This window comes from Python bivittatus, unplaced genomic scaffold (assembly GCF_059951505.1).
Source record: "Python bivittatus isolate LINGU-HERP-01145 unplaced genomic scaffold, Pbiv_v1 ctg000570_np1212, whole genome shotgun sequence".
Taxonomy (NCBI): domain Eukaryota; kingdom Metazoa; phylum Chordata; class Lepidosauria; order Squamata; family Pythonidae; genus Python; species Python bivittatus.
Window position 1 is genome coordinate 12,191,078 of NW_028277097.1, and position 12,626 is coordinate 12,203,703.

The following is a 12,626-nucleotide window of genomic DNA, read 5'->3' on the forward strand; positions in this document are numbered from 1 at the left end:
AATCAACAAAAACCTCCCAATGGGCCATCTAACTTCCTGTCTGCCAGCCAATCTCATTTAGAAGGACATGGTATTCCACTGTGACAGGAAGGACATGCTTCTATAAGTCCTATAAGTCCCTTCAATTGAGGGGTCCTGGAGCATGCCCCTTCTGTTGGATCTAGTAGGATGGGCAGAAACAACCAAGGAGGGACGTTTCTGAAAATAACTCAACCTCTTGCCATGGAGCACTTTATAGGTGACAACCGCACCATAAATTCCACCTGGAAGCACACTGGGAGGCGGTGCAGCTCACAAAGCTAAGGTGACATGGGCATACCAAGGTGCATCCATAACTGCTCGTGCTGAAGCATTCTGGACCAGGTGCAGCTTCAAAGCAGTCTTCAAGGTCAGCCCCGCATAGACTGTGTTGCACTAATCCACTTGGGAGGTGACTATAGCATGAGCAGTCATGAAAAGTGCCTCCCGGTCCAGGAAAAGGTACAACTGGTGCACAAAACAAAGTTGTGCAAAAGCCCTCCTGGCCATGACTGCTACCTGCTCTTTGAACAGGAGCCCGGAGTCTAGGAGGACCCCCAAATTGTGCACTAGTTCTGTATGGGGTAGTATAACACCACAGATGGAAAAAGCTGGGTGCAGGGGGCCCCTATCCAACCACTCAGTCTTGGCAGGTTGAGCTGAAGCCTGTTCTTCCCCAACCAGCCTCCAGATACTAAGACAGAATCTCCACAGCATCACTTAGTCAGCCTGGGGTGGAGGTGTAAAACTGGGTCTCATCAGCATAGTGATATCTCACCCTGGATTTACCCAGCAGCTTTATGCAGATGTTAAATAGGAGTGGGCAAAGAATCAAGGCCTGTGGGACACCACAGAGATACCATGGGCTATATCTCTTCTCCCCTATCAACACAGACTAGAATTGGCCCAAGAGAAAGGAGGAGGAGTTGTGCCATCCATTCCCAATCTTCACAGCTGGTTCAGAAGGATACCATGACTGAGGATACTGAAAGCTGCTGAGAGATCAAGAAAAGCCAAGATGGGCACGCCACCCCAATTCCACTTCTGCCAGAGGTCATCCTCTGTGTCGTTAATACCGTTTTGGTGATGTTTCAAAAAATAACTTGGAAAACTAGGTACTTGATCATACAGAACAGAGCAGGATACCTGATAGAGATTTTCTGAGCAACTATAGGTTCAGCCATTTATTTGGAAAGTACCTTCTTAGTTCTTAATTTTATTTATTTGTTCCTTTGAGTCGGTGTTGACTCCTGGCAACTGCGTGGGCAAGTCCCTGCAGTTTTCTCAGCAAGATTTCAGAAATGGTTTGTGCTTGCCTCCTTCCTGAGAGAGAGTGATTGGCCCAAGGTCACCCAGCTGCCTTTGTGCCCAAGGTGGGACTAGAACTCACGGTCTCCCGGTTTCCAGCCTGGTGCTTTAACCACTACATCAAACTGGTTCCCTAGTTCTTAATTGCATACAGGCAGCCCTTGGTTAACAATGGTAATTGGGACCAGAATTTCTGTCTCTAAGCGATGCAGTCATAAAGTGTGATGTTACATGACCACATCGCTTAGCGACAGCAATCCCTGCAATCCCGATTGCTGCTGTTAAGCGAGGAACATAGGTCATTAAGCTAGGACCTCCTTGCAAATTCCTGCCAGCTTCCAACAACCAAAGTCAGCAGGGAAGCCGACAAGAAGTTGCAAGTCCCAGGTGGCTTGCAAGCAGGCTGGCAGGCAGGTAAGGGGCTGCTGTCGGGTGGGGGAGGGTGTGCAGGTAGCCGGCGAGGTGCAGCCTGAGTCCAGAGGGGCTAGGGGAGTGTGTGTGAGGGTGTGTGGGTAGTTGGCGAGGGGTGGCATGAGTGCCATGGGGGGATGTGCAAGGGTGTATGGGTGGCCAGGGAGGTGACGGAGGACTGTGGATGTCTGCTACCAGGTAGGGGAGGTGTGCAAGGGTGCAAGCAGCCCCAGAGCCACAGCATGGCAAGAAGTTCCAGCGCCACAGTGATTCCCCATGCATGGCCAGGATGGTGAGCCCAGCAGAGGGGAGGTAGGTGAAGATGATAAAGGTCAGCTGGGGTGGGGAGTTGTAAATGCAGGCTAGCTTGAATTTTTATCATGTGATTGCAGGGGTGCTGCAATGGTCATAAGTTCAAAGACTGGTCACAAGTCCATTTTTTCAGCACTGTTGTAACTTTGAACAGTCGCTGAACGAAAGAACATTCAGAAAGGCCTATCTGCATTGTTTAAAAAAAGTTATTAAAGTTTAAGAATAAATTTCTTTTGCCATGTTAAATTTAGCAAAGCAGACTAAATGAAAAATACGTTTTAAGACAAATGAAAAAAATACTTCTGAATTCCTTCTCTTATCTTGCATTAGAAAGGCATGGCTAGTTGGCAGCGACACTTCTGAAAAGAGATTTCTTTGAAAAAATAACACAGAAATGATAATCCTTTTTTAATATAAGCCTGGATAGTATTGAATCACTCTCTACATCATTAAGGAAATTCCTTGTCAAGTCCTTCACATGTAAATAACTTACCAGTATCCATTTGCCACACGTATACGGAACCATCTGTACAACCAACAACGAGGTAGTCATCTGATGGTCTCCACTTTATGACTTGGATAGGAAAGAGATGCCGGGAAGCTAACATGATGCACTTTTTTTCTCGTAAACTTAGAAGTCCTACTGAGTGGTCACTGGCAACAGAACACACACAGTGCTGCACTCTTGACTGAAAATGAGAAAATAGAATTTTCAATCATATTTTTCTTAGTGGTAAATCTTTTACATCCTTAAAATAAATTTTCTTTTTGTAAATTATGGCAAATTGTGTGCCACACAAAACTGGAAATATTAAGTAACCCCTGAAAGTTTCAGCAAAAAGGAAGTTAACAGCTTGAATTCTACCTACCGCAGTATGAACATTTTTAAAATTATTTTTACTGAAGAAGTTTTTCAACAGAATTAAAAACAGTACCAATTTTGAACTAAAGAATACAGAAAAGTAATAAGAAAGGGAAAAAGAAATATAGAAAAAGATATGGACAGGACAGGACAGGACAGGACAGGACAGGACAGGACAGGAAAGGAAAGGAAAGGAAAGGAAAGGAAAGGAAAGGAAAGGAAAGGAAAGGAAAGGAAAGGAAAGGAAAGGAAAGGAAAGGAAAGGAAAGGAAAGGAAAGGAAAATTCTAAAGAAGCGGCTTCTGATCTTTTTGATAGCCGTTATAGATACATTTATATTTTACCCTCTCTCTCTAAGGTAACATCATAATTTCCTTCTTTCCAAAAGCCACCCTTTCTAATCTTCAAACCCATAAATCACAAGTTACCGCAATATGAACATTTAACCTTAAATCAACTTACTTTAAGTACTATAAATTACATCCAACATCAGCTTTGCTTTGTGCTATTTAAGCTGCTAAACTAAAAACAGCAGCTTGGACCACTGCAGCTCAAATACAATCCTGCATTTGGCTCTGGCCTACTTCCTGGATCACAGAAAACTGCTGTAGCCTAAGAAAGATCTTTGGTCTGTCAAGCTCAAGGCAATCTTTTTCCGGGGTTTCAGATAGAGTTTCTCCCAGCCTAAGCTGAAATGCTGTGGACTGAACCTGCAACCTTCTTCACTCAAAGCTAGAGCTTATGAATTTGTTTATGCTTCAAAAGTTCCTAGATTCTTCCTTTGAATTCCATCTCTCTAGAGCTGAATTACAAGGTATTTATGCAAGCAGAGGCTGAATGCAGAAATGCTGTCAGCTCAGCAGTGTCGAAGGACTGACCACGATGGCAATTTCTAGGAAGGCCTGGAAATTTAAAATATTGGTTAATAAGATAGATGTTCTCAGTCAACAAATTAAAGAAAAGATTTTGTTTTCTTCTCTTTTTAAGGCAATACCGCCAGTACTCCGTCATTGCTTGTATTATTAAACAAGGCTACATCCATATGCAAGCCACACTAGCTTTTGTCAGTGATTGTGTTATTAAATGTGGGGTCTCTGTTTTTCAGTCATTACTTTAAGCATACCATTGGGACTTTACCTTTTAAGGAGATGTATTATGAAAGGGCACAGTAATGATAAGGCATGGCTTTAGGGAAAGTAATTTTCAAAAAGGAATTTGGGAGTCAAATATTGTGAAATGTGTTTTGATACAGTCCTCTGTTAACTAAGAACTAAAAGCAGCACAGACAAAGTAAAATGTTCAGAGCTAATCATAGTCCTCAGGAAAAAAAGGAAAGCCTTAATATGTAAGTTTTCAGTGTAAAAATGTGTTCCTTCAAAGTATTGGGATGGATAGGATGGGTGGGGAATTCTGGGATTTGAAGTCCACCCATCTTCAAGTTGCCAAGGTTGAGAAACACTGATCTAGAGCTTAAAAATGGGTGGGTCTGGGACGGCCAATTCACATCCCACTTACGCCATCTATCCACTGTAGGATTTTTTCTCCTCTTCCCCTTGCTTGTCCTCTACATAGTCTCCAGGGATTTGGAATACAGTAAAGACTAGGAAGTATTTGGAATACAGTAAAGACTAGGAAGATCTCTCTCTCTCTCTCTCTCTCTCTCTCTCTTTTCCTTTCCAAATAATGATCTATACCTTAAAATTACTACTAGCATAGCTGTATGACTAGACATTTTTCAGGTTTTTTTTTCTTGGCACAACTCTTGTTTTTCTGCACTGCAAAAAGCTCCAACACCTCCTTAGGAATATGTCATTTTTGTCAGGGCTGACTATGGAGATTACATAACCAGCCACATTTCTGAGAATATGTTGAATTAAGCAGGAATTAAGTTTGCAATAACTTCACAAATTAAACAAATTATTCTGTTGCATATGCTTCTTTGTTAGGTAATTGTTTTCTATATTGCTGTTTTTATGTTAGAAACTGCCTTTTAACTTTCAAAGTGATATACAAATGTTTGCAAATAAAAGTTTATAAACATAACGTAAGCCAATAAGAAAGATTTTCGACAAAACAATGATGAAAATGTTAGTCTTCAAATATTATTCTTTATATTAGTCATAGGAAAGGCATGAGCCAAGGAGATACTCATTAACTTACACTGCAATTTTCTGGAGGAACCAAAAGTTGAGTAATTTCTCCACCATGCACACAGAAGATGTGTTTCATTTCTCCAGAAAAGATGTCCCATATAATGACAGAAAAATCTACACCACCTGAGACCAAGTATCTTTGATCATAACGAGAGGAAACCTGGTGAGGATACAGCAAACAGGTGACTTTGTTTCGATGACCCCGCAGAGTTCTATGAGGCGGCCAACCTAAAACATTAAAGTGGAAGAAAACACAAAACACCACACATTGTGGGTATGCAGGTATTCTTGGTAATTTCAGGATAAGTAGAAAATAAAATAGGAATACATATATGTATGTATAATAAAGATATACAAATAACATTACACAGTAGAACAAATATTAGCAATAAAGTCTGGGTATTCCATTTCTACCTTAGTTCATTTTTAATCTAATTTTTTGACGAGGTTACCCCCATTTAATTTGCTGCTTGTTAATACAATTGGCATTCAGCATATCCAACTTCACATGAAGTGAAGCTTCAAGAAGACAGGGAGATCAATTCCCTATGCCAAAATGGCATATGCACCTACACCATTTCACTGCTGTACATTTGATGGTCAATGCCTGAATATGTACAAAAAACTCCTAGAAAAGTTTCACCTTCTAGGGTCAAAGATACATCTAGTTCTAACTCTCACTTTAACAAATAAAGTCAATCCCATTTGAATTCATAGTTAAGAACTTGAGGTTTCTAATTCTAAACAAACACACACAAGCTTGAAAGAAACACTGTCTTGGAATGGAAAATATCTTCTCAAAACTAAGAGGTATCCAAATCAGGAGCCTCTATAACAGAATGAAAATCCCTGAGAAGGAACAGATTAAAAATCACACATACTAAAGGTGGCTATACTCTAAGAGACCTTATTTATTTAATTTATATAGCTGCCTATTTGCTATGCGACTCTGGGGTGCTAACATCCAGTTAAAAGCAACCAAAGATCCCCTAAACAAAAACACATCATGCCTGGGGCCATTCATATAGCTACACAAATAACATGCTAAAAATGGGCTCATCTAACATCGTGGCCCTGTGCCAAAGAGAAAAACCAGGTGTTCAGTGGCTTGCATAAGGATGGTAGGGTTAGGGCCACCTGACTCTCAGGAGTATGTTGTTCCACAGGGTAGCCAGTGGCAGAGAAGACATACCTCCCAGTCCCATTAGATAACACTGAGCAGAAATAACTGGAGTCCACATACAACCCAGCCTTGTGCCATGAAGGGCTTTGTACGTGACAACCAGCATCTTAAATTGCACACAAAAGCCTAGTGGGAGCCAGTAGCTTGGGAAGTAGTGGTATTATGTGAGCATACTGACGCACACCCCTGTATTCTGGACTAGCTTCAGCTTTTGAGTTGTCTTCAAGGGTAGCCCCTTGTACAGCATGTTGCAGTAATTATTTCTCTAAATGGGACTCAGAAGGAGCCATTGCAGATACTTTAAAACAGGTGTAATACTTTCAGTACGAATAATATTTTTTGATGAATGGTACTTGTCATCTGACATTTTTGTGTTAAGTGAGACTTATGGACCAATTATCTGAGGTAGCCTCACATTACAGTAAATTTATTCAGGATAAACCACTCAATACATGAAAGTCATTCAACTGTGTGTTTATTTTTAATGAGTGTATGCATGTAAAGCAACTGATTCAAGTGTCCCCTTATTTATCCCTGGGATGATGATCATCATCAGGATCATCACCAAGCTCATGGATAGGCTTTTTGGATACCCTTTTGCACAAAACTCTTTGCTGCTACAAAGATGGTATAATCAATACATTCCTATCTTCTTTGATCTTTGCTCTAATTTCAAAAGCGAGAACAATTATTGGCCAGTCCCACAACAGACTTATTACATACTCTATTCATGGGTATTCTGGCCCTGTTACCACCTTCAGTTTACAAATGCAGGACACTGGAACAAAATACATGAGCTAAATGATGACAATTAAGATTCATTTTTAGGAACTGCTTCCAGCTCTTTGAAATATAGCCATATTATTCAGAAATAAGCTCAAAGTATTTTCAGCATAATTTGTGAATTTAAAAAAACCATTTAACAATTACTGTATAATGAATGCAAGCAAGTATTCTTTCATGTACAAATAGAACACCCTCTTCCATATCAGCTGAATATGAACACAGTAACCAATTTAATGCCACCACTTAATAAGTCACCTCTGCACCCTTTAAACTATTATTTCACATACCTCTTCTGCACATATGTTCGTCTTGCAAAAGCTGAACTATAGCAGTCTGAGTTGCTGGCACAATAACAATACTTCCATCTTCACGACCACAAACCAGTCGTCCATGTGCGGGGATGTACACACTTGCTGTCACCTTCAAAGGCTCCTCACTATTTGAGATGAAGCTCAACTGATCTATAATACCAGCTGGGCGAGGAGAAAGTTTGCTAAATGCTTCTTGTAGAGAAACAGAAGTAGTAACCGGCAATCCTGATTTTTAAAACAAAATACATTTAAAATATAAAATAAATAAACGAAAGGCTCAGAAAAAGCAATGCTATAGATAATTTTCATTAAATCAAAGTCTAACAAAATTAAGCTTATGCATGGCTTCACACAGTGGTTTAGAATTTGATTTTGTGAATTATAAGTGAAGTAGTAAGGAGAGAGTTTACTAGGTGGGGAAATACCTGGCTATAGCTACCAGTAGGATAGTAAACAATGATAAATAATTCTGCAGGATTGGGCAGAAGACTAGGAATGATAAGAAACATTCTGGTAAGAGTAACATTTCTGCAAATTCCTGTAATTAAATATAAAATACACATAATGCCTCTCTCAAGTGGAGCCTAACACCTGATGGCAGCAACAGAGAAGTGGCTTGTCTTTGGGGATGTGTTTTCATCTTACCAGTCAAGCTTACAGCTTGGCTCTGATCTCAACAGAAGAGAATATCTGTAGTTCAGGGCTGAACTGTGGAGTTCCTGGTGCTCTCTGAGCTTGGTTGTTTGCTTGCAGACGTTTCATTACCCAACTAGGTAATATCATCAGTGTGTTACCTAGTTGAGTAATGAAGCATCTGCAAGCAAGCAACCAAACTCAGAGAACACCAAACTCCACATTTCCTGATTTCATATCTAAATAGTAACCAGGTCTGATCCTGCTTGAAAGTTACTAGGTGCTGCTACATGCTGTGACAACAGTTACCTTCAGTCATATTTTGCTTGTCAAGCGAATCTGGAATACTCCAAATGGTGAGCCTCCCTGAAGAGTCTCCCTGGATTAATAGTTTATGGAAACACTCCCTACGGCCATAGAAGAATCGAGTGACAGGAGGGCAGATTAATAACTGTAAAATAAACAAGGCATTAAAACAGATTTTAGACTGGATCCCAATTCTGTCATGCCTGTGTCATGCTATGATGCCTATGTGAGATCTTAATTTCAGTACTGTCGGCTGAACTAAGTTAGGGAGCATAGAGCCTTGTGAAAGACAATATACATGTGCAAAATATAAAACAGATTTAATTCAATATCAGCAATTATTAATATTCTTTAAAACTATCAATAAACAGTACAATTTCAGGATGGTGTGCAGAAAAGGCATGTTAAAGAAATACAAAGCAAACATAACATTATTTATTTTATTTGATTTTCAATTTACCCCAGTCTTTGGGGCAAATAAAAAATATAATAACAGCCAAACAGTGTAATACAACCCAAAAGAATGCATTAAGAAACTGCACCTGAAAAACTGTGAAAATAAAAATTATATAAGAGCAAGTATCCCAATGTAATATATATCAAAATGACTATTAAAAATGTCTGGAAAAATAGGAATGTCTTGGCCAGACACCAAAAAGACATCTGGAACAGTGCTGGACATATATCCCTGGAGAAGGCACTCTATATTAGGGCGAAAAAAATTAAATCAACCTTAAAATAAAAGCAAGCAGCAACATGTCCATGATCTCAAAAGTACTACAAATTAGCAGCTGTGTCCATTCACCACTTCTGCATTTCTGAACAATATAGCAGGTCAAAGTCTTACCTGTTTATCTGCTTTCTCCTCTCCTTGGTCTACAACACAATAGAGTTGAGGAGGATTGAGGTTTTCAACAACCTTTCCAACATCGCTGCGAAACGACTTGCTAGCTGGCAAGCAACTGGAAACCAGGAAGTTTGTATTTACCAGCTCATATGACAATTAAAAAACATATCACAAACTGCAGCTTTAGTATTCACATGGACTAGATAGTTTAGAGCAGTATTTCTTAACCTCAGCAACTTTTAAACATTCCTGGCTGGGGAATTCTGGGAGTTGAAGTCCACACATCTTAAAGTTGCCAAGGCTGAGAAACACTAGTTTAGAGTTAAAAAAAGGGGGGTACATCTTTAATATTTTTATGTACAGCTAAAACTCAGGAGATTTGGATTAAAATGTCTAAACAGGAAATCCACATTAACAGCAGCAGAAGAAAAAATATTTCTCAAATGTGGGATCTATCTGTACAGCACTGTTTAAAAGCAATCCTCCATGTAAGGGTAAAAGTTGTTATCCAAACTTAAGAATAGTTCAGGAGCTGGTTTGCTTAATTAAGTTGACAAAACTAACAAAGAGGTAGAAATAATAAATTTCTGCAGATCTAAATTTAACTACTCACAGGGAAGTTAAAAAAGCTAATCACCTATGTACTGACAATATGAACTTTATGCATCATTCAACTTCACAAATTGTACAATAAAGCCAGTTCAACCATTTTCATTTATCTCTGTCACAGTCTCTCCCATTTTTTCTGTACATAAAAAGATATTCCAATTTAGAGCTGATCACAGTTTCCTTTGGTGCCCAAATCCAGAGGACTGTTATATGTTCCAGCTACAGATCAGTAAAAAGATGGTCTGATAAACTGATCTATTTGTATCACTGTCCCTCCTTCTATCTGAACGCACAGAACTCTAGATAGTAATCTTCATGTATTTATGCCCTATTAATGCCACATACCTGGCTGGCAGATTATATATAAAACTTTGTCCATCTTCAGTCCATATTATCACTTTGTCAGCTGACACAAAGTCACCTCCTGTCCATGTCTGTCCATTTTCACTTGGGACTGAGCATAACAAGGAATAATCTCCAGCATCAAATACCTAAAGAAAAATAATTACATAACATAAACCAATTGTAAATTAAGAAATATACATAAATGCAAGTAGTTGATCTTACAGTAACTGAAATTAGTGATTTATTAAAAGCAGTAATTGCATCCTTTTATTAAACCCTTTTGATCAAAAAACAAAAGACACTCAAGGCAACTTCCATCTTTAAGATACCTATAGAACACCTAAAAAACACTAGACAAAAACATAAACAATCAGTAAAGCTTTTCAACTCAACAAGTCAAAAACTTGCAGAAAAAGAAATATTGTTCCTGTGTATAAAAGGCCATAAAAGGAGCCAAGTTACCAAAAGAATTATATAATCAATAAAAAATAATTCTTAAAAAAAAATAAAGAAAAACGTTTGAAAGCAAAGTGTTGTGATTGTTCTATTAAATATTACTTTAATGTTCAGATAAACAGTTGTACTTTCTATAAAAGTAACCATTCAGCCACAGTGTGAGCTCATGTGCCCCAAGGCAATTAGGTATGCAGAGAAATCACTGTAAACTAATCAGTTTAGAATCTGACTGTCTGGAGATTTTTTTGCATGCATGCCTCACGCACAATTTGAGTACAGCAGACTGAACAACAAAGAAACGCCAGCTTTCACTTAACTGGTTATCCTTACCCTCCAGTATTTAGAGCAAACTACCAAAAGTGATCTTTGGGTAAATGCACAGAAGGAAATGCTCTGGCAGTTCTGACAGTAAATTGGTTTAGATTCCTCTTCAAAGATTGGTTCTGTATCCTTAAAAGAAATTAAAAGGAGGGGAATGTAAAGTCTTTTATGCAATAATCTACAAACAACTTTTATTTCTCTACTCCTCCCTTCTAAATTCCTCTTTTCCATTTCTATTTGTCCAGTTCCTTTTGTAGCCTTGAATCCTAGCTTGAGAGACTGATTTTAAAATATAAATATGTTTGGCAGAATATATTACTTATTTTTAAATCTGGTATATCGTTCTAAAATTTCATCATCGCATACTGTCAGTATTTAGAATTCAATTGTTGTTGGGAAGAAACTTCTTTGAGCCTTAGAAACATGATAAGAAGGTATTCCTCCTTCTTGAAATGGATAAAAGGCAATATACAGGACAAGAATTGAAACTGAAAAGTGAATTTAATCCACAGCTTACAAAAGGGAGAAAACAAAAACAAAGGGCACTTATAGCAAATCTCCTCTGTCTGCACAAATGAATGTATTCTAATCATAGCTTAAGAAAAAGAAACAAACTTTCTGATTAACAAATTTTAAATATCTGTTAGGTATCAGGAACAGCATATCTGAGCAGAAACAGAAGTACTGCTAAAAACACATCTACATTTCAAGGGTAACACAAGCAATGAAAAAGACAAGTCAATCAGACTAGGCAATAAAAAAGCCACGCACCTGAAAAAGACATTCATCACTGTGAAACTACATTTGCTTTTCCTTACCTGCATGTGACTCACTTCAGAAGTTACTATCCATACTTTAAGAATGCCAGTCACTGATACTGCTACAACAGTGTCCTCTAGGGCAGACAAACAAACAAAATAATCATTACCCTGCAAGACACACAGAGTCAGAATTATTTCATAAATTCAGCAGCATTTATCTGACCCATACAATGAAAAAAGATGCTGAGGATAAAATCTAAGAAATATGTTTATTACAGGTCACGTTCATGAGCTGAGAGGCTCAAGGGAATGTATATGAAGTTGGTAAAGTAGGTGGTAAACCAATTTCTTGACATACAAAAGATCCTACATTCAATCTCTAGTCTCTAACAAACAGGAGCAAAAGATTCTGTTCAATCTACAACAGATAACTATTTGAGCCAAAGAAACTGAACGAGGGTCTGATTTGATGAAAGAAGACTTGCTACGTTCTTGACATTTTCTCATTTTATATTAAGTACAGTGGTACCTCTAGTTACGAACTTAATCCGTTCCGTGACTCTGGTTGCAACTCGAGTTGGTCTCAAGTCGAGGTAAAGTTTCCCATAAGGTTCAATGTAAATACGGTTAATCCGTTCCGCCCTCCGAATTTGGTCGCACCACGAGGCAAATTTCCCCATAAGGTTCAATGTAAATACGGCTAAACAGTTCTGAAACATATGCATTTTATTTTTAAACCTCAAAAACATGAAAAAAAGTACAGTACAGCACAGTATGAAGAGGGAGAATGGGGTGGGGAGGCAGTTATTATTTGGAGGGAGAGTCCCCCTCCAAAGGGACATCGGGGAGATCTCCTTCAGGGGTTTCCTCTCTTCTTTGCCTCTTAGCTGCAGGCTCAGTTCTGGAGAAGTCAGTTGCCAGCCTGCTCTGCATTTTCTTTGGAGCCATGCTGACAAGCACACCAAAAACCTTCCAAACGCCACAAAACACACCACAAGGCTCACC

At 38.8% G+C, this 12,626-nt stretch overlaps 1 protein-coding gene across 2 annotated transcripts in view; it reads right to left on the reverse strand.

Annotated features, from left to right (window-relative positions):
• Positions 1-12,626, reverse strand: part of WDR7 (WD repeat domain 7) — a 232,722-nt gene that overhangs the window by 196,887 nt on the left and 23,209 nt on the right. For both annotated transcript variants that reach the window (XM_088152672.1, XM_088152671.1), the window contains exons 6-13: positions 11,679-11,755; positions 10,870-10,989; positions 10,084-10,229; positions 9,130-9,244; positions 8,286-8,427; positions 7,320-7,568; positions 5,071-5,291; positions 2,543-2,738 (exon numbers count right to left, since the gene is read on the reverse strand). In XM_088152672.1, the coding sequence (XP_088008798.1) occupies positions 2,543-2,738; positions 5,071-5,291; positions 7,320-7,568; positions 8,286-8,427; positions 9,130-9,244; positions 10,084-10,229; positions 10,870-10,989; positions 11,679-11,755 (1,266 nt within the window). The remainder of the gene's footprint in view (positions 1-2,542; positions 2,739-5,070; positions 5,292-7,319; positions 7,569-8,285; positions 8,428-9,129; positions 9,245-10,083; positions 10,230-10,869; positions 10,990-11,678; positions 11,756-12,626) is intronic.